The sequence below is a fragment of the Anser anser genome, assembly GCF_964211835.1.
Source record: "Anser anser genome assembly, chromosome: 1".
NCBI classification, from domain to species: domain Eukaryota; kingdom Metazoa; phylum Chordata; class Aves; order Anseriformes; family Anatidae; genus Anser; species Anser anser.
This window is the reverse complement of record NC_139720.1, coordinates 142664141-142679080: the sequence shown is the minus strand read 5'-3', so window position 1 is coordinate 142679080 and position 14940 is coordinate 142664141. Positions and strand designations below refer to the sequence as shown.

The 14940-nt window shown below is 43.1% G+C and overlaps 1 protein-coding gene across 1 annotated transcript; it reads right to left on the bottom strand.

The window, feature by feature from the left end:
• Positions 1-701: 701 nt before the first annotated feature.
• CNOT11 (CCR4-NOT transcription complex subunit 11) lies at positions 702-13122 on the bottom strand. The gene is made up of 7 exons (XM_083820589.1): positions 12610-13122; positions 12038-12202; positions 7553-7705; positions 6777-6979; positions 5888-6090; positions 3428-3524; positions 702-1039 (listed from the first exon to the last, which is right to left on the bottom strand). The coding sequence occupies exons 1-7, from the start codon at positions 13070-13072 to the stop codon at positions 842-844; spliced, it is 1482 nt and encodes a 493-aa protein (XP_083676715.1). The 5' UTR covers positions 13073-13122; the 3' UTR covers positions 702-841.
• Between the last annotated feature and the right edge of the window lie 1818 nt (positions 13123-14940).

Sequence of the window (14940 nt, the reverse complement as noted above, 5' to 3'; positions counted from 1 at the left end):
AGAGTTTAAATGACAGCAATTATTTGACTGTTTTAGCCTACCCTTAGTCAAACATTGGCATGGTACTGACTACATGCTTACAACTGAAGAGGCTATTTTAATCATTGGTAGCCACAAAGCAAGTACTTGTGCAAGCTCTGAAGTGAGAAGAGGCTTATGACTTTGAGTTTTATGAAGAAATGGGACCATTTTTCCATGGTGGATCATTCTCAAAATCACGAAATAATTGTGGTACTTCAACTACTGATGGTATGAAGCCAGTATTGTGTAAAGAGTCCGTGATGTGGAGGAGGAGAGCATACAGTTTTAAACATTACGTAGTCAACACTTTATCATCATAAACATTAAAGATAATCCTTAAGCTTATTCTAAGCATCAAGACAGACTTTCCCCTTCCCAATGAGAAGAGGGAATATCATTAACAAAAGTTGCATCCAGCTTTTTAGAAGGCCTTACAGAGTACAGGAAGAGCCAAGATGAATTTAAATTTCTTATTTTGATAGCGGTTGACTTCAGTTATCCAAAGCTGTTTGTGAATACAGACAGTGAGTGCCCAATAAATACTTAAGTTTAATGTGAAATGGTAAGTAGTATTTACGCCTCTCTCTAGAAATAGAGGCCATAGTTCAGGATGTGCACACGACCTGTAGTCAAAGAAAGCTTAAGGGTAAGGCCTAACATTTCAAATTCAAGCACACATATCAGAAAAACATTATTTATTGTTTAAATGCATAAAATGCTATTTATAGTGTATTACATCATTAATCCAGTGATTTTGGTTTAAAATATACAATTAATTAGTACAGAATGCTGATATCCCCCCCCCAGTGACGAAGTGGTTTTATTTGAAAGTTTTTGTCTCTGAGGGACTTTCCCCAGTATCTAGTGTCTTCAGCAGTCTGAAAAGGCCAGCTGCTTCTCTTATCCGGCTGAACTCAATGCAGAATGCTTGCACTTCTATAAACAAGTCCTGTACATTAATAATTTTGTTTCTGATCAAAGACTGAAGGAAGACACAAACAAGACGTACCAGGCGGTTCTGAAACAGAAGAGAGACGGTTTCATAATCCACATAAGAGTTGGCAACTGGGTTTGTTGGCCCTGAGCAGCACAACCATCTTAACTGAGACATTTCAGCAGTACTTTAGCTACAGCAGCAATCTTTTCCCCAAGCTCTGTAGGTGCTGCCCATGCTATTCTACCTCCCGTATTGTATTCAAAAATGGGCTCCCCTGCTTTATAGGACTGTACTGATGGATGCAGGAGTTTTCAAGATTAATCCCATGCACAAATGAAGTACCAGATTGCATAATATATATATATAAAAGTACAGACCACATGTACACATGTAAATCTATGAATAAAAACCCAAGAGACTGTCATCACTAGGGACACTGAAGCTTGCTCATTTTTCTTTATGGTGTTACTTGTAGAAAATAAGACTAAGCAAGAACAATCACAAAGTTTCTCAGTGGCCACAAAGTTAAGGCACTCCAGCTGGGAAACGACAGCTGCAGACCAGGTCCCAAACTTGCTTAGCGGGAAGCACTCTTATCACGGAACTGACACATGGCAGTATTGCTGTATCTTAGAAGGAAAGACACTGCCAGGGATGCTTAATCCAAGAACACACCACAGAGCTCGTGGCTGTGAGCTGCAATTCCCTGCCCGGTCCAGTGAAAAGATGGGATCTCGGCTACATTCCTCCTTCCTAGGGGCTGCTGAGGTAGCACCTTGCAGAGCACGTGGAGAATTGTGAACGGCAGGCAGACCTAAGAACTGGCACCTCAGGTCTGTCAGACACAGACCAGTCACTAACCAACTGCTCCCAAGACTAGGATGAAGGCAAATAAGCAGTCAACTATTTCTAGAGGAACTAAGCTCTAAAATTTCCTACCTACGCCAAGGAAGTTCAGAAACTGAACAAGTTGTTTCCCTTGCTACAGTCAAAAATGTGGTCTTTGCAGCACAAGGACTAGTTACAACAGTAACTTCAATAACTGGCGAACATGAAACTCAGAACAAGAGTACAGCTACAAGGTGTTGGCTGGTTCCCAAACTCTGAGGATTGTGCTTTGTTTACTTCTAATCGGGGTGTTTTTGAATGGTGCTTCTCAAACAAAACATCTCGTGTTTCAGTTGCTGTGAGACCTCATAGGTAGTATTAATGTATGTCAGATCTCACACGCCTTGCATGCTACTTGGTGATCAGTATGTGTTCCTTGACCCTCTGTTCTTTTTTTTTTGTCCCCCATGTGCCAGAGGCACAGCTGCTCTACGATCTCAGCAGTGTCCCACCCGCTCTGTGGGCATGTTCTCAGCTCTGCTATTTTTCTCCCCTGCTATTCAGCAAGTCACAGATCAATGCATCCATGCATTTCTGGCAAAGTCCCAAAGCAGAGAACCGTCAGCAGCCACCAAAAACTAACAAACGGTTAGTCAGCATCTGGAAGGGTATTTAGAACAAGACTGAGGGGATTTTCCTGCTAAAACCACGCTGAACCTACATCCTGTTCACTACGTGCAGTTTTGGTCTCTGCAGCTTAAGGATATAGCAGAGCTAGAGGAGGAAGCCAAAAAGCTTAAGGGAAAGTAATGGATGCCTTGCACAAATCTAAATAGGCTGCAATCCAGTATGGAGAGGAGAAAGCTGAGGGAGGAGTTGGTCAGGACTCAGAAAGCCTTGCGTAAACTGAACATGGAACCGTCCTTCACCAAAAACATATCCAAGAAAACAAGATCTACTTGGTGAAACTCATAAATAATTTTAGGATAGAAGGGAAGTACTTCATACAACATGTAGGTAACAGCTAGCTACAAGGAGGGTTAAAGATCCTTGAAGTGGCTACAACTTGCATGCTGGTACTGAGGAATTAAGACTGGCTTGGGAAGCAGAGATTATGGCATTAGGAAAGCAGAAATGGGGTTTTAGGTCTTAAAGGAGATCTGAAAGCTGCTATAGGCCAGTAATAGAGAAAATCGAAGGGCAAAACTTCCACATGAGTTTTGTAACATCACCTCAAAGCATGGAACTGTTGGAGACACTTGTGGAGGGAAAAAAACCTCAAAACTAAGCAGAAGACAAACATCTCATACTAGGGGTAAAGAAAAGGCACAGTGAATGCCAGATAAGCTTTTTGCACTTAAGCACTTGAGTCATAAAACTCTGGTTTTGCCAGGGAGAAGTGTACAGTACCTACAGCAAAACAGAATAGTAATTACCTGTGGAGTCTTGTAGGAAGGTGAAAAAACTACTGTTAAACACTATAAAGAATTGTGTAGTGCATTAAGAAAACAAGCTACCTTTGAAATAAATTATTCTGTCTTACTGCTCCTTTAATGCTATCACCCTTACAAAGTTTCAGCACATATTTTGCAGAGCAAGATGCTGGACCCTTTTTCCTGACCAGCTGAGCAGAGTACTCACCTGCATGTATTTGTCTTTAATCTGTTCACAGGTAGAGATACAGTTGGAGATATAAAGATGAATAAACTCAGGAGGGAGATCAACCGCAGTAGTAAGCCTGTTCAAATTAAAAATATCCAATGGTTTATGTAGCCATAAATATTATGATTCTGTTGCAGAACAGATGAGTTAGACCTGTGATACTAGTTTATTCCTGATCATATCATACAGAGCTGATTTCTAAAAGCCTTCACAGATATAATTCTAAACATTCAGGTTTCTTAGGAATCAAAAACTTTCTTTTAAACCCAACACAGTACAGAAGCTGAATTAGATTTGGTTTTTAATATGTTTGACATACCTACAAAGACTTGCTTCACGTTACACAGACGAGTCAATGACAAATTTCAAATTTAAGAGAAAGGCCTCCCGCTTTCTGAACACCAAGATTCTTCTGCAATAAGCACCACAAGATGATTTGGCTTATCTGTATTTGAATTTCAGGTAGCCAGTGTAGATGCTGAGCTCCTTCCTGGAGTATACAACCCACGTAACTCTTTTTTGTGTGTCAAAAGGTCAGTTTCATTAGTTCTTTCAGATCCAGATTTTAGTCCTAAAAACTGAAACAGTTTGAATATCTGGAGCTCAAATACAAGAGACCGTGACTGAATGAGATTAATGACGCACAATAATCTCAGAAGCTTCTTACTGCAGAACAATTGGAGAACTACTGCATCAAAGAATGGTATTTGTCTATTTTAAGGGTTAACGGAAAGGACACCTATTGCTGTTTAACAGTGCTGACTGCTGAAGTATCTGAGGTACTGCTGTTTTTTGAAGTGCTGCAGCTCATAAGTTATAGATATTGATTTACAGTAAAACTGTCATAAAATTACAACAGAATTAGACTAAAATTCTAACCAGTCCTACCTCAAGCAGTAAAAGGCCTGGCAACAGGGAAATTTTAGACATTTCAGTTCCAAATTTATCTTCTTCCACTTAAAAATCAGTACCACTAGGAGTCATTTTGCAGTTTGAGAGGTTTTTCCTATGGCAGTTCTGCTGTGGGAAAACCAGCGTGCCTGACTGGTGGTTCAGCTATCCCAGGCAGGAGCAAGAACGCTTTTCTTACCGCTCTTTCTCCCTATTGCAACCGTTAACCCAACCTTCAGGGCAATAACCGCCTAAGTCTGCACCACTGGGGAGGCATGTATGTTCGCTTTGTCAAATGGTATTTGAGGTACGATTCAACTCTGCTGCACAGGGACTGCGGAACAAGGCTGATTTGGCAGTCCACATTCAGTAATTGCCAAGAAATGGAAGAAAGCAGGAAAGATGTACTCTGGTGGTTTGTGGGGATTAGCTGCCTGAGAGGTTCCCCCATTTAAAGTGCCAGCATTCCATTAAGAAAATGGGGTGGATCTATCTGCAGAAGTTATTTCCAAAGAAGACAGGGCGAGAGCATAAAGCAGGATGGCTATTTAACAATACCACCTTTTGTTCACTTAATCTGCATCAAGAACTTTTTTTTTTCCAGTCAGGTTCTTTTTAAGCAAATACCTCGTTTAAATACTGTTTGGAATTGAACATATCAAACAAGCGTAGCAAAATGACTTTCTAATAATTACCACCTCCAGCTGAAGCTACCTACGCTACAATATGTATTTCCCATTCTTCCCCATGTAGAAACACTTTGCTAATATCAAGAGCAACCCTGCTTTTTTTTTTTCTTTTGAATAAGTCTCTCCATTCTTGGAGCAGGGGCTGAAAAATTAAACTAGAATAGCAGCTGTGTAAGAAATGTGCTGTAAAATACAGTATGTTACATATATTAAATTTTATATCAGTTATATAACTCCAGCACCTAATTTATTCTTTCTACTGGGAAGTAGCATTTTTTCCTGTTAAATTGCAGTTTTGATGATGCTAACAGGAAATGGTATTACAGTAATATTCTCAAACAGCACCGCAGTGAAAAAGGAACTTGGAAATTGGCAGCTTTCTCTGCACTGAGGATATTTGAGAGGTTCAAGTCTCTATGACTAACCCAAAGCTAACTACAAATTGAATCTGGACCAAAATAAGGTTTGTTTTTTTTCTTTAACTAAAGGCAAAACACAAGTACAGCCTTTATGAAAGAAACAGAAATGCCAGAGGTTGCAGAAAGCTACAATTCCACAGCGCTGTCTTCCTCTGCAGGAAGAGTTAGAGCATGCTAACTCTTACTATTAAAAGAGTACTAAAAAGTGAGACAAAACAGAGAAATTGAAAGAGAAATGATAATTTGATGCTTTTCTCTTTCACTTCACTGTAACCTGACTGATTTCTTCAATTTCTGTTATTTCCATTACTTTTGGTAGTCCTCGGAATGCATCCAACTACAGCCCTGCAGCCAGCCCCACAATCGCTTAATAACTGTTCAGTAGGTTGTCTTTCTTTTATAAGTTTCCTGAAGTATGTTAGATTTGAGAGAGTACTTACCGATTTACAACTTCCATTGAATGTAAGGACATGTCCATGTTGACCAAGACAGAAAAATACTCTGTTATCTGACTAGACTGCATCAGTTTGAGCAGCATTTCTATAGCTACTAAAGGATTGTTTTCAACGAGGTCTGGCAATTTGGCAGGAGTAAGACCAATATGGTAAACGAGCTTGGGGTCCTTTTCCAGTTCTCCAAGGAGCTGTAAAGAAAAAAAAGTCTGAATTGTTTTTTTTCTCCTTAACTATTCACATTGCTGCTTGAAATAACAGCTATAATACATGTAAACTACAGAAGAATTATAAGCCTTTGGACATCTCTACTAAAATACGCTGAAGGTGTAAAAGGGGAAAAAATGAAAGAAAAAAGTCTTCCTTCTTTAGTTTTCTGTCCAGCAGAAGAAACCTCAATTTCAAGTACATTGTTGTCAGAATGTCAGGAAGAGTTCTGTAAAGCGTATTTTATAGTGCTAGCAAAACGAGTCATAGGAAAAGCCCACTGAAATAAAGGAGGTGATATTACTAAATTGAGCAAAGATTCAGTGTTGGCATTTCTGAATTCATTTCTCATTGAAAGCTTCCACAGAAGCACGAACAACTTTGCTATCAAAAGATTTTCAATGCAGAAAAATACTGGTACCACTGATCAGCTGATGAGTGGTACCAATACTGATCGGCTTAGCTACATCCAGCCAATGCTATGAAGTTTAAAGATTCCTCTCATTCATACAAACCCAAGTCAAAACCCTTGGGTTTTGGACAATTAAGAGTACTGAATCAGAACACAGATCTAAATTTAAAAACGTGGATCACTTTAATTAAGAACACACAAATCTAACAAACGACCTGTTAGAAAATCAATTTAAACAGATAATTGCATGATACTTACCTGCGTTTGCTGTGGGGAAGTCAAGGGACTTTTGAAAGCTTTGGCCATGATTCTTTTTATCTCAACTCCGGTGCTGTTTTTAACACACATTGATTTATCCCACTGAATTGTGTGATCTGGTTCTATCGGATTTAACCATGCCAATTCATCCTCACATATATGGAGCGGAGGTGGCGGTCGAATAAACTCCGGTCGAAAGTGACCTAAAAAGGCAACAATGTGAAACATTTTTTAAGCTTCAGGTATTCAGTTTTATTTCAGTACAAGAAAGCCCCCAAAGCCCCCATTTCTTTAAGCTGTAACAGTGGGAAGAGCATTATGAACTTCTTTCCCTCCCAGACAAACATTTATTCCTCATTTTTAGTGATGCTGTTACATCAGCCTGGTTTTCCTCTTGGATCAGATCACTTAAGTTACTGCTTCTGCCATCGAGGCATGGTCTTTTTCCCTTCCACACTAACTGCTTCCTGGAGATCTTAGCGCAGATCTTAGTGTAGGGGACTAAGAGCTGAGGGGCATCAGACCCAGGTTTTTAGCCAACAGGTAACACAGGAAACAGCTTGAAGGCACACTCCAGATTTTGAAAAGCCTGGAAATATGAACACTGTGGAGTCTGATATGGAGATAGTTTGATGCATTTCTGTGCTGTTTCATTCATCTTCATTCCCATTTTATACTTGGAAACTACTTCTGAATCATACTACGTTTCATCTGGAGAAGTATAAGGACACAGCACGCCATGAGGTACAACCACAAAGATGTGAAAATGCGCATACTTTCTATAGGAGGCTTTGGTCCACTCACTAAGGCTTCAGTGATCTGGGAGGCAACAGAGCTGTCGAAACCGGAGTTGGAAGAATCTGGGTCAGGATCGCTGAGGATGCTGGGGAAGCTGGCCTTGCTCTGCGTTGGCAGCTCGGACTGGCGTTCTGAAAGAAGGTCAAGCCACAATATTAAAGCATAAAATTGAAACGGAGATGCCTGGAATACTAAAAGTAGTCTGAAACAATCAGCTTTACAGCAGAGCTAGCTTAAAAATAAGAGGGAACAACATGAAATTTAACGCCGTCAGCTAGTACTCAGAATGCCAGTCTGACAGGAGAGGGACAGAGGCATGCAGCAGTGATAAAGATGAAATAGAAATGAATCTGAAATGTAGTCTTGACTTTGGAAAGGTAAGTAACTGATGTAATCTGCTTTTAAAAGCAAATTAGTGGATTCACATGATACTCCTGAAAGAGTTCAGATAACATATCTAGTTTTGCAATCACTTCTCAGAGCTGGGAAGTGAAAAATCTGCAGAGCTACATTTACACGCTGCAATGATAAGGGTCACACAAGAACTGAAGTCAGCTATTCAGATTTAGCCAACACATCTCAGTGGCATCACATAAGCTACTTCTGCATTTGCTGTCAAAAAAGTGTTCGAAAAAGATGGAGTTTAATTGATTCACATATACAGGCATTAAAGCAATCCTATGAAAGTGTCTGTTTAAAGGCCAAATTACTGAACTTAAGCAAGTTACAGAAAAATTTACCAAAGACATGAAAAAACTTGCCTAAGCCAAACTATTGGGCTCAATACTTGAACTGTCAGATTTTAGGTGTTCTTCTGGCACAGCCTATCACTCTTCTGCATCCAAAGGCTTAAAGGGCTGACCTTCTGTATTCTCTGTATTGTAGAGAAACCATGTTTTCTATCACTTTAACAAAAACAACACACCCAAAAAAGCCAACAACCCGCTACACGATGCCAGCTTGCTTTCCTTCCCTCTCACCCTCCATAGAGGATATTAAATAGCAGATTAACCCTTAAGTAATTTGAAGTCCAAAATTGCTGGTCCACATGAAATTAAACACTGCTTCTTATCCTAACTGAGAGTAGTGCTGACAGATTCTGTGTAGGGTCCATGTCTCTTTCATGCAAAGTGTGCTTGCTCCTTTTCAAGCAACCATGAGACCCTTCACAGCTTCCCATCCACATGAGCTCTACTTCCTGTGACTCTGACCAAATCCTTGAGAGATGTTTGAAGTGAAATACCTGTGAGTGTCAAAAGGATCAAAACAAAGCATCACCTATTGCTAGTTTCTTTCAGGGCTTTCTGTCCCATTATCACATTATTTCAGATCATGCAAACATTTGAATATATGCTCACTGAAGTAGTACAGCACGGTATGTTTTTCTGTTTAATGCATGCTTTTCACCTGTTTTCAAACAAACATTTCTGAAGTCAAAATGAACTGGTCTATAAAATACATCTTCTACTTTATAAACTGTTTCAAATTCCAGTTTTGAGTACTTTCATTTAGCCACCAAACAAACAAGTTGATTTAACAAATGAAATTCTCTGGGAAAAAAAAAAAAAAGAACATATTGGGTGTCTTTTTTCAGTCTTGTCTTTTATAATCTAGAACTTACATCCATCAGTCAATAAAAATCACTGATTTGTTTGTATCCCCATAATCTCAAACCACTAATGATGCTTAATTAGAAAAACAAAAGTTTAAGACACACTCCTTTAATTCACAGGTTTTAGAAGCCTCTATGAACCCTTTATATACATTTAAGTTTAAAAGTGTAACCCTCACTGCTTCAAAAATCAGTTTCAGGTAAGCAAAAGCACAAACTGAGACCAGTATATTAGAACACGCTTATTTAACTGGAACAAATACAGCAACTTGAACTAATACATCGAATTAAAAAACAAACAAACAAACCCAACCACAACCTAATCTGAATACAATCACTTAGGTTCCCATATGGAGGTGTCATGTCTTGCCTACCCCCCCCCCTTTTTTTTTTTCCAATTTAAACAAGTAACAACAAACTGTCTGATTCTTAACAGAAAGCTCTACAGTGTATTACAAACTGAACTTTCACTACAGGATAATTACCCTTCTATCAAATAAGGGTTAGCAAACAAATGCTCACGAGCACTTTGCCAAAGTCACTTTCTACTAGCTGCAGGGACTTGTCACTTTTGATCTAGTGTGTTACTGTATCAACAAAATCAAGTTACAGACACAGCCTGAGTGAACACCCTGCAAACCAAAGGGAGAGTAGAACAAAGCAGGTTTTAAAGCTGATTCCCAAGATGCTCTATTCCAACATTTTACATTCAACAGGAAAAAAATCATAATGCAGCTTCAAGCAAAGTGGTCACAACTAAGTTCAGAAGACAAGCCAAGTACTTTTTTCCTCTGCTTTACAAAAAAAGAAAAAAATAGATACACTCTTTAAAAAAGGTTTATGCTTTCTAAATAATTTGATTTGGCAAATATATTCTAAAGCAGCTCAAATTCATCCAGTTCTAAACAGCCTTCAATTCACCTCAGGGCCACTATTTTGAGGTGCTACCACAACTTAGAGCTGTTAAGTTCGGTGAAATCCATGTGAAAACGATGTAAATACCACATTCCAAACACTGAATCTAAGTATCATAATACAACATATTTATGCACTGTAAACAGCGCCACTTCATCCTGCATCAATAGGAGACATACACTGAAGACTTCTGAAAACTTTACAGACTTTCTGAAGCATTAGAGATAGACAGGAAATGTCACAGTATTAAAAGAAAAGGAAAAAAAAAGCTGTCCTCTGAGAAAGTGAATAGAAAGCGGGCATTCCTTCTAGGGAGCTACAGCTAGAAGTCTGAGAAATACAGCATTAATTTTTTTCAGAGGTAGTTTGTTACACAACTCCTACAACGGCTCACAAACAATTATGCATGCTGTTTACTGAGTTATGTAAATAATGATACAAGCACATCTCACAGGGCTCAATTTTGCAAAGCATTATTAATGGTTCTGCGCTGTACTTAAAGCCCTCAGTGTATTGTATTTAAAAAAAAAAAAGACAGAATAAATGCATGCCTAAAGCAACCATCCCTACAAATACAGTTTCGAGGTTCTCTGCATGTTTTAGCTTTAACATGAAACAATGTAACCAGAGAATCAAGGGCAAAACAAAACAGATGAAAAAAATGCAGGTTTTGTTAAGGCATGACGTATGCCTTATGCTAAAGTCACAAGTTATCTGAAATTTCAAGACTCTGAATTGACAGAAATGTTCTTGAAAACACAGCCAGGATGAACAGAAGAACCAGAAGGGTTTGTTTTCCCTCTTGACAGTATGCTAGGGTATTCAATTTCCATTTTCAAGAGATCCTGCAGTCTAGAAATAGCAACTGGGGAGGACGCTGCAGATTTGTGCACTGTGAACATGGGGCAGTGTATCCGAGCACAAAAAAAATCATTGACAAATTCTACATGAAAATGACAAGACCAAGATATGAGTGCCTGACAGAAAAAGCCTAGTTAGTGCCTGACCTCAGAGAGGTAAGCCACAGAGTTCAGGAACATAAGTGGGTGGCCAGTTTTGAAGTAGTTCCATTTGCACATGCCTAGGAATAACCCCCTTCTAAACTGGCAACTTGCTCCTGACAATATTTTCTGTTTTCAAGTAGCTCCAGATGCGACTTCCCAGTCAACATGATCAGAACAATCATGTTCCTGGTCCTTTGCTTCTTCTGTCAAAGGATAAGCATCATATTGTGCTACCTTTCCACTTAGGAAAGGGTCTGTTTGTCAGGGAGTGTAGTGATAGGACAAGGGATAACGGCTTCAAACTAAAACAAGGCAGATTTAGATAAGACGTTAGGAAGAAATTCTTCACTCAGAGGGTGGTGAGGCCCCGGCACAGGCTGCCCAGAGAAGCTGTGGGTGCCCCATCCCTGGAGGTGTTCAAGGCCAGGCTGGATGGGGCTTTGGGCAGCCTGGGCTGGTGGGAGGTGTCCCTGCCCATGGCAGGCGGGTGGAATTTGATGGTCTTTAAGGTCCCTTCCAACCCAAACCATTCTGTGGTTCTATGATAAAAGCAGACCACTCACCACTCCTGAGCTAACGCTGTAAAATCTAAGTTCATTTTAGAAGAGCAAAGATGCAATTGTAATAGCCAATCTCATACCAAAAATACTGCAAATGAGAAAGGGGACAAAAATACACCAAAACCTCACCAAATTTTAGATGAAAGTCTTTCAAAACTTACAACATTTTCTCATTTTAAGGCAGTGACATATGTGCTTAAAAAGCTGCTTGCTAAGTATGATAAAATAGCTAAGACATAATTGGTACTTGAAAACTCTAAAGTTTAGTCCAACTTTTTCCCTATTTAGGATAGACACGTGTTTCCTCAAGTAACTCAAGGCCAAATGTCAGTTCACATTTCCATTCACAGCTGAGCCACAGCTCTTCCTTACCTGCTAATGCCAGCTGAAGGCCACTTATGTCCACTGACTGGGCCATGTTTCCTACATCCATGGACGCGATCTGTCGAGGAGTCTTCTTGAACAGCTCTCTAGGGGGGGCCAACATCAGCTGAGAGAGAAAGAATTTCTCTGGAGGAGTTATGGGAGGTAAGAAGCCTGTGGAGACACAATGAAGAAACAACCCGTGTTTTTCATGACAGTAACATCAGTACTTTACATATTTGTCACGTACAAAGGAAAATAAAAGGCACTAAAATAAAATGCAAACTAACAAGTGAATTTTCATGAGCATCATAGATTTGTTAGGGTTGGAAGAAACCTCCAAGATCATCTGGTCCAGCCATCCCCCTACCACCAATGTCACCCACTAAACCATGTCCCTAAGCACCACGTCCAACCTCTCCTTGAACACCCCCAGGGACGGTGACCCCACCACCTCCCTGGGCAACCCGTCCCAATGCCTGACTGCTCTTTCTGAGAAGAAATGTCTCCTCATTTCCAACCTGAACCTCCCCTGGTTCCCCAGCGTCACGGCCCTGACCCCCCTCCGGGCCGGGGCTCACCGGAGAGCGGCGTCCGCTCCGCCTCGTCCCCGCCGCGCTCGGGCGCGGGGTTGAGCAGGTGGGCGAAGACGGCGGCGAAGGGGTTGGCGGCGAGCGGCTCGGTGCGGTACATCTCCCAGAGCAGGTAGAGGGCGGTGAGGCGCTGCGCGGGGCTGGGCAGCAGGTCGGGCTGCTGCAGCAGCAGGACGAGGACGGAGCCCAGGCGGAAGTGCTCGGCCTTGCCGAAGTAGTGGTGGAAGGCGCTCGACAGGCCCTCGAACGTGCTGCCGCCCGCCTCCTCCGACACGATGCTCAGCAGGCTCGACAGCTCCTTGGGCGACAGGCTCATCCTGCCGGCCGCCGGCGGCACCGGCAGCCCCCCGCCGCCGCCGCCGCCGCCGCCGCCGCCGCCGCCGCCTCCCCCTCCTCCTGCCGCCGCCGCCTCGCCGGCCGCCTCCGCCGGGCTGCCCCCGCCCCCGGGCATCCGCCTCACGGAGCCCGGCCCCGGCCCCGCCGCCAGGCCGCGGCGCCCGCTCCGCGCTTTACGGCGCGGCCGCGACGGAGCGAAACGGGGCGGGGGAACGGCGGGAGGGAGGGAGGGGGGAACGGGGACGGGACCGGCGGAGGGACCGGATTGGTCCGACCGGCGCGGCGGGGGAACGGGATTGGCTGGTGGATATGGGGGGGCGGGGCCGCCGCGGCCGTTAGGGACGCTGGGGCCGGTAGGGGGAGCCCGGCGGGCTGCGCGCGCGGTCGCTGCTGTTGGCTCCGCCCCTAGCGGCTGAGGGGGGGCGGATCGTGAGGGGCCGGGGGGGGTGGGCCGGGGGGGGGGGGGCTTCTGCTGCCGTGGGGGGTCCTGTCACGGCTCCTCGGGCAGCAGAAGTGTTACACGTCTAGTTACATCCCCTAATAGCTATTGCTGAGAGAAAAGAAGCTTCTGTCCCAGGCGTACCACAATCACAGAATATCCTGAGCTGTGGGGGACCCACAAGGGTCACGGAGCCCAGCACTTTGCTCCCCACAGCACCACACAAAAATCAGCCCTTACGTCTGAAAGCACTGTCCAAACACTCCTTGAAGGCTCAGTGCCGTGACCACTGCCCTGGGCAGCCTGTCCCAGTGCCCGACCACCTCTGGGTGCAGAACCTTTCCCTAACCCCCAGCCTGACCCTCCCCTGTCCCAGCCCCATGCCGTTCCCTCGGGTCCTATCCCCGCATCAGCACCCCACACGGGAGCAAAGGCACGCTCCAGGCACACGCTGACCAGCAAGCCAGCATGCCCCAGGATTAGTGCCAAGAAGCTCAGCGAGCAGCCCTGCAACCTTACCTTGCCTCTGGTGTAAAGAACAGGAGGTGTCGTTCTCCTCCTTGCGCTGCCTTCCTTTGCCCTGCCTACAGGGCATCCTGGAGGTAGTGTTCAGGTGTTTCTTTCATGATCCAGTTTAATTGAGATCTAACCACTTTGCTGTGGGGTTCTTGGCAGAGCTGAAGGAAGACGAGCTGTAGCAGTGTGTGGCTGGAAGCAGGGGACGGAGGAACATCCCTTTGAAGTGCAATGCTTGGTTTTACCAGCTTGTCTTGTGGAAGTACATCTTGAGAGACAGCAGCTCAGAGATGTGCCAGGCATAGTGTGAAGAAGTGCTGAGGGCATGACCTAGAGGAAGAGCTTTCTGTGGTATACGCTTGGAAGGTCCTGAGAACAAACGCTGCTTCTGCTGTCTGATTCTTGTGGTATCAGCGACTGGGTTCCCTCAGATATACACCTCCCAGGTCGCACAGCCCAGAAGACCTTGGCTTTCTAGTTAGCCATTCTGATGTAAGAGATGGGATTCAGTTTATAAAACAAATTGAAGGGTAGGGTTCTGAATACAAAGCAAGTAATAGATGGGAAGGAAAGCAAGACCTGAGAGGTGTAAAGGCTTCACATACACATATAGAAGATAAAGAAATGATTGCTTTGGAAAGAAACACACACACAAAAACAACACCAAAAACACACGGTCTGCAGCCATGTGAGGGATGATCTAAAAACCTTCTTATTAGAGAGAGCAGCTGCTCACTAGCTGACTAGTTCACACAGCAAAATACATGCCTAGGATAATAAAGCAAAAGGAAGAGGATGTCAGTGAGCCTGCTGCCATGGCCAGCGTATTCCAGGAAACAGAGGAGTCCTTGGAATTTGGGATTTTACTAACAACTGCAGCAAGGACTTACATTATAAGATTTGGGAAGAAGATCAAAGAATTGCAAATTGATGAGGAAGTAATTTGTGTAGGTGTGTAGCAGGGCTGGCAGGAGAACTTGGGAAAACATGGACATGTACAGAAGCTTTCCACCTTTAGTTGCAATGCA

Bases quoted from the DNA above. Each gene is read 5' to 3' on its own strand.
- CNOT11 (XM_083820589.1), bottom strand. From the start codon at position 13,072: ATGCCCGGGGGCGGGGGCAGCCCGGCGGAGGCGGCCGGCGAGGCGGCG. The intron at 6,980-7,552 runs GTATGCGCATTT...TTGCCTTTTTAG, and splicing joins ACCAAAGCCTCCTATAGAAA to GTCACTTTCGACCGGAGTTT. The intron at 6,091-6,776 runs GTAAGTATCATG...TTTTCTTTACAG, and splicing joins CTTCCCCACAGCAAACGCAG to CTCCTTGGAGAACTGGAAAA.